The 6,000-nt window shown below is 48.4% G+C and overlaps 1 protein-coding gene across 2 annotated transcripts in view; it reads left to right on the top strand.

The window, feature by feature from the left end:
• Window positions 1–275: 275 nt before the first annotated feature.
• Window positions 276–6,000, top strand: part of HIBCH (3-hydroxyisobutyryl-CoA hydrolase) — a 116,080-nt gene continuing 110,355 nt past the window's right edge. Inside the window, exons 1-2 of one of the 2 annotated variants that reach the window (XM_062189236.1) lie at window positions 276–426; window positions 1,706–1,792. In XM_062189236.1, coding sequence (XP_062045220.1) covers window positions 1,764–1,792 — 29 coding nt within the window. In that variant the 5' untranslated portion in view covers window positions 276–426; window positions 1,706–1,763. The remainder of the gene's footprint in view (window positions 427–1,705; window positions 1,793–6,000) is intronic. The other variant, XM_062189228.1, reaches the window with a different exon arrangement.

Raw genomic sequence — 6,000 nt, 5'->3', positions numbered from 1 at the left:
AAGTCTTGGCATCAATCCAAGCTAGTCAAATTTTCAGGCAAGCGTTGACGTTTCCGACAGCAGCCTCTAGAGGGCAATCTCGTTTCCTGTTAATCAGCCCAAGTCGCGCTCCCTTCCCGCCCCTCTCTCCGCCTTCACTCTGGCCCCGCCTCCGCCCCCACAGGGCCCCGCCCCTGGCCCATCGCCCTCCCGCCCCCGCCCTCACTGCGTTTCCTCCCGCACTGGTTCTTGTCCCGCCCCTCAGCGCCGCGCACCGGAAAAGCCGCCGTAGGCCGCTCTGGCCTCCTGGAGGACTGATCATCGGTGTCCGGGGCGGTGCAGGAGCGGTGGGCGGGTCTGACGTGAGCAGATTTTCGGGTTCCCCGTGTTCTGGCCTCGGAGTGCTTTGGCCATGGGGCAGCAGGATGTGTGTAGGCTCCTGTGGAGGTGAGTGGAGGAGCGAGCGGCCGCCGGCTTGCTCGTCAGCTGCGCTCGACGGGGTGGGGCAAGGGGCAGGGTGGAGACCGTGTGGAGTCGCTGTGGGGGTCGTAGCTCTGGGATCCGAGGCCCGGCCGACCCGAAGCCCTCGCTTAGCCCCCCTCTTCCGGGTTGCGGCTTTTCGCCCTCCGGCACCTTGTTGGCCGCAACAGCACGGTTTTCTGCCGCCCTGGCTGTTAGCCTGGACCTCCCCCCCCCATACCCTCTGTCCTTTGGCCCTGGCTTCTTCCTTTCCTGGACCTCGGATGCGGTCGCGACGCGTTGCGTGGCGTGTTTTGTGCCCCCCACAGACACGCGCTGCAGCCGAGCTGACTTCGTCGCCCGGCGTTGTCGGGTGGCTGCAGCGTTAGCGCAGGCGTCGGGAACTTCGAGGCCGGTGTGGCGGAGTCAGGTGCCGACGCTGGGCTGAACTTTGAAAGCGCGCCTCACCGCTGCCTGGGCTTAGCGAAAGAAGACTGGTAGCAGTCGCTTTGGGAAGCTGGGCTGCGTGAGCCTTGAAGCCTGCCCCGCTGGCCCGCGTGCAACGCCAGGGAGCAGCTGTGCCCAATTGGAGGGAGAACTGACCTTAGAATTACTGTGCCCTTTGCGCGTGAACAGGTTGTCTTAGGGGTTTACTGCAGAGGCTCAGGGTGTTTCTTTAAGAACAGTGTCTGCTTTAGGGGAAAACGTCTAGCTGTGTAACATTGTATCCGCAGACCTGGTTCCCTGATGCTTGTTATTCTTTGGTATTTCTTTTCTTTAAAAAAAAAAAAATCCTTTTTTGTACCTTGAAATTAGTTGTGCACTTATTGCTAGCTCATGGAAATCAGTACCTATAATTATTGCTTGTTTGATCTTTTTAGCAAGTACCAAGGTGCTTGAGAAATAAATTAGAAAGGCATGTTTGCTAATCAAGTTAACTGAGTTGGGGAAGATCTGGTAATAACCACAGTTCACTTTGGCTTTATTCCACCCCACGTTTCAAGATGTGGACTGAATAGGTGAGGGCTGGGATGAATTTTAGAGTCCTGATGCCTTTTCCAATGTCCTTGGAGTGGACATTAACCTAGCAGAGCGGAGAGCTGAGGCCGAGGTTGTCCAGTCTGAAACAGCCTAACCCACAGATGTAGAAGGGAGCAGGGTACCACAGAGGATGGGTCTCTGTGCTGTGGTTGACGCTGTTGGGCAATCCCACTTGAACTCTGGCTGCTTTTGGCTTCCCTGGCACTGTCTTACTTTCCTGTTACAGGTGAGTTTCCTTCATCCAGAATGCTTGGGCTCAGAGTGTGCGACGAGATATTCTGGAGATGGATCTCACGTCTAAACACCAACTGCTGTATGTTTCATATCACTGTACACATGTAACGTGAAAGTAATTGTGTGCAATGTTTAGTGCACCTGTGCTTCAGCTCTGACCTGTCACATGAGGTCAGGTGTGTAATTTTCCACTTGTGGCAGCATGTTGGTGCTCAAAAAGTTTTCAGAATAGGGTTGCTCAACCCGCTGCGCTCCTTATCTTGCTTCAGTGCCAATTCAGCCCTTGGATTTTTTTGTTGTTGTTCCCAAATCACTTCTCTGAAGATAACGTTCATGTCTAGCATGATTTATCCTGAGCTACGGTACTAGTCACAATCGTTTGAATGTTTTGAATGCACTTCAGGTGTAAATTTTGTCAACCAAAGTAAAATCAGTTTAGTTGAGAATAAAGAGATGTTGTTTATTTGGTGATTAGGATTGCAATTCCGGAGACACAATTTAAGCAGTTTTGAGTATGTGCTACCAAATGTTACAAGATGGTGGCTTTTCTGTAGCTTAAACTACAGGGAGGTTGTTAATTAACATCTCTTCTTGGTCAAGAATTGTGATTGTTACCGGAAGACTTTGCGAGAAAGGATTTGGGCACAGTCTCTGGAAGCAAGGGGGTGACCTCAGTAACTGTTACAAAGGCCGGTGGATCTTGTTCCAGAAATTGTAGTTTGTCCCCATTCAAAGGGTCAGTGCTTACCAGGTAGGTTATGTGTAGACTGCTCAGTTCAAAAGTTTAACTGGAACTTACCACGTAACTCATTTCAAATTTTAGCAATGGATGTACCTGAGACCTTATTAATTTTTTTTTTTTTTTTTTTTTTTTTTTTTAATTTGAGAAGCAGAGAGCCAGAGTAACTTCCCATCTGCTGGTTTACTCCCCAAATGCCCATAATGGCTGGGGCTGAAGCCAGGTGCTGGGAATACAATCCAGGTCTCCCATGTGCCTGTCCTGGACCCAAATACTTGCCTGCTTCCTCATAGGGTGTTTATTGGCAGAAAGCTTGAATTGAGAGTGGAGCCAAGACTGGAAACCACTGCTGTTCCACTTTATTTTCCTTGACAGTTTGCACTTAAATGCAACTAGTACTTCTCAGTTATTTCTGTTGGCACTTTTAAAGATTTATTTGAAAGGCAGAGAACTTCAGTCCACTTGTTCACACTCCAAATGGCTGCAACAGCCTGCTCTAGGCCAGGCCAAAGCCAGGAGCCAGGAATTCTGTCCTGGTCTCTCCGTGGGTGGCAGAGACCCAAGCGCTTAGGCCCTTTTTTGCCTTCCCAGGTGCATTAGCAGGGAGCCAGATTGGAAGCAGAATAGCTGAGATTTGAACTAACACTTGGATGTGGGAGGCTGGCATTGCTTGTGGCTTAACCCACTGCACTAGGACGCTGGCCCCTTGGCGTTGGTCTTTGAGATTACTAAAATTATCTAAGTTCTCCTACACTCCCAGACCTTATCTCTTCTTACTGATTCAGATTTCAACAATACTGGCAGGCTCATGTACCCGGGTCCCTGCCATCCACACGGGAGAACAAGATAGAACTCCTGCCTCCTGGCTGTTGTGGGCCTTTGGAGAGATTGAACCAGTGGATGGAAGATCTCTGTCTCTTTCATTGTCTCTGACTTTCAAATCAAGTTATATAAATTTGAGAGTAAATTTTATTTCACTGTTGATCTTGTAGAAACTTGATTGACAGACTTACCATCTTCCCAATTAGAATAGGTTCTGCACGTGACTGCCTGCTGCAGTGGTTCTAAAGTTTACTTCAGTGCTTGCTGCTCTTCTCAGAAGCTCTCAGATGTGCCCTCTTGATTAAGAAATTAAATAGAGCTTTACCAGCTAGACAAAGGTTTGGCTCTGATTCACTTCATGAATCTAATAAGACCGTTCTATTCTGTCTGTTGGGAGGCACTGTTCTAGAACTTTCTGTAATCTGGCCTACTTGGTGTTCTTACTGCACCTTTTATGTAAGGGTCCTTGAAGTGTGAAAGGAAAGTGAACATGTGATAAATACTTAGATAAGAGTATTATTTAGTTAATACTTCTGGTACATGTCCCAAAGGAAAAGCCATTGTGAGGAAGCCAGATTTAGTTAGGGAGAGGGCCTCAGGGAGTGTCTTCAAAGAGGGTGATCTTTACTTTTTTTTTTAATTTGAGAGGCAGAGTGAGAGAGAGGCCAAAGCCAGGAGCCGAAAGTAATCCCGTGTGAGTGCCAGGAACCCAGTCCCCTGAGCCATCATCACTGCTTCCCAGAGTCCTAGAGTCAGGAACCAGAGCTGGGAATCGAACCCAGGCACTCTGATATTGGACATGGTCTTCTTAATTGCTAGGTTAGGTGACATGACATCTCCTGGAGCTTGATTTTTAAATTGTTAATAGTACTCATTCCTTTTACTCTGTTTTGTGCCAATCTGTGGTGTTTGTTTCTTGCTCTTTGGCTACCTCTCTTCTTAATTCTACTTAGTTGTTTCTTATTGACCAAAGGCTAAGTCTTCATCAATTCGTCTTTCCTTCCTGCCTGCCTATCTTCTTGCCTCTCTCCCTCCCTCCCTTTCCTGTGCTAGGAATCACAAACTGAAAAGCAGATGCCAAGAAGGAAGCATTGAGTGATGCTGGTTAGATGTCAGCAGAGGGGGCCAGTAGGGGACTGGTGAGCTGAGAGAGTGCTCTGTCTAAAGGAGGCAGTTTCTCAGCCCCAGCTTGTTGCCATTGTAGAATGGGGGCATTTGGCACAGTGGTTAAGAAGCTGCTTGTGATGCCTGCATCCTGTATCCGAGTGCTTGGTTCAAGTCCCAGCATCCCCACTTCTGATCTAGCTTCCTCCTAATGTACACCCTGGGAGGCAGCAGATGGTGGGTGAAGTACATGGGTCCCTGCCACCCATGTAGGTGGCCCAGTTTGAGTTCTGGACTCCTGGCTACATTTTTTTTTTTTTTTTTTTTTTTGACAGGCAGAGCGGACAGTGAGAGAGAGAGACAGAGAGAAAGGTCTTCCTTTGCCATTGGTTTACCCTCCAATAGCTGCCGCGGCCAGCGGGCTGCGGCCGGCACACCGTGCTGATCCGAAGGCAGGAGCCAGGTGCTTCTCTTGGTCTCCCATGCAGGTGCAGGGCCCAGACACTTGGGCCATCCTGCACTGCACTCCCGGGCCATAGCAGAGAGCTGGCCTGGAAGAGGAGCAACCAGGACAGAATCCGGCACCCTGACCGGGACTAGAACCCGGTGTGCCGGTGCCGCTAGGTGGAGGATTAGCCTGTTGAGCCACGGCGCCGGCCCCTGGCTACATCTTGACCCAGCCCAGGTTATCATGGCATTTGGAGTGTGAAAGAGCTAATGGAAGATCTGTGTGTTCATTTCTGCCTCTCAAATAAAATGAGGGGTGGGGACTGGGCAGGAAATGTAGGGGCCGGTCTTGTGGTACAACAGGTTAAGCTGCTGCCTGCAACACTGGCATCTCATATTGGAGCACTGTTTTGAGTCCCTGCTGCTGTGCTTCTGACCCAGCTCCCTGCCACTGCCCCTGGAAAAGCAGTGGAAGATGGCCCAAGTACTTGGGCCTCTATCAATCATGCAGGAGACTCAGATGGAGTCCTGGGATCCTAGCTTTAGCCTAGACCAGCTCAGGATGTTGCAGACATTTTGATATTGAACAAGTGGATGGAAAATCAGTGTCTCTTTCAAAATCAAAAGTCTTTAAAAAAAAAAAAAAGTAGATATTGTAGATCCAGAGTTTCCATAGCTACCAATTTTTCTGGAAAAGCTGGACAACTTTTTTTTTAAATTTTTTTAAACTTTTATTTAATAAATATAAATTTACAAAGTACAACTTTTAGATTATAGTGGCTTTTTCCCTCATAAACACCCTTCCACCTGCAACCATCCCATCTCCCACTCCCTCTCCCATCCCATTCTTCATCAAGATTCATTTTCAATTATCTTTATATATAGAAGATCAACTTAGTATATACTAAGTAAAGATTTTAACAGTTTGCACCCACACAGACACACAAAGTATAAAGTACTGTTTGAGTACTAATTATACCGTTAATTCACATAGTACAACACATTAAGAACAGAGATCCTACATGGGGAGTAAGTGCACAGTGACTCCTGTTGTTGATTTTTTTTTTTTTTTTTGACATGCAGAGGTAGAGAGGGAGAGAGAATGGTCTTCCTTCCATTGGTTCACCCCCCAAATGGCCGTACGGCCGGCGTGCTGCGCTGATCTGAAACCAGGA

This window comes from Lepus europaeus, chromosome 1 (genome assembly GCF_033115175.1).
Source record: "Lepus europaeus isolate LE1 chromosome 1, mLepTim1.pri, whole genome shotgun sequence".
NCBI lineage: Eukaryota > Metazoa > Chordata > Mammalia > Lagomorpha > Leporidae > Lepus > Lepus europaeus.
The sequence above is the reverse complement of the archived record's forward strand: the minus strand, read 5'-3'. Positions and strand labels throughout refer to the sequence as shown.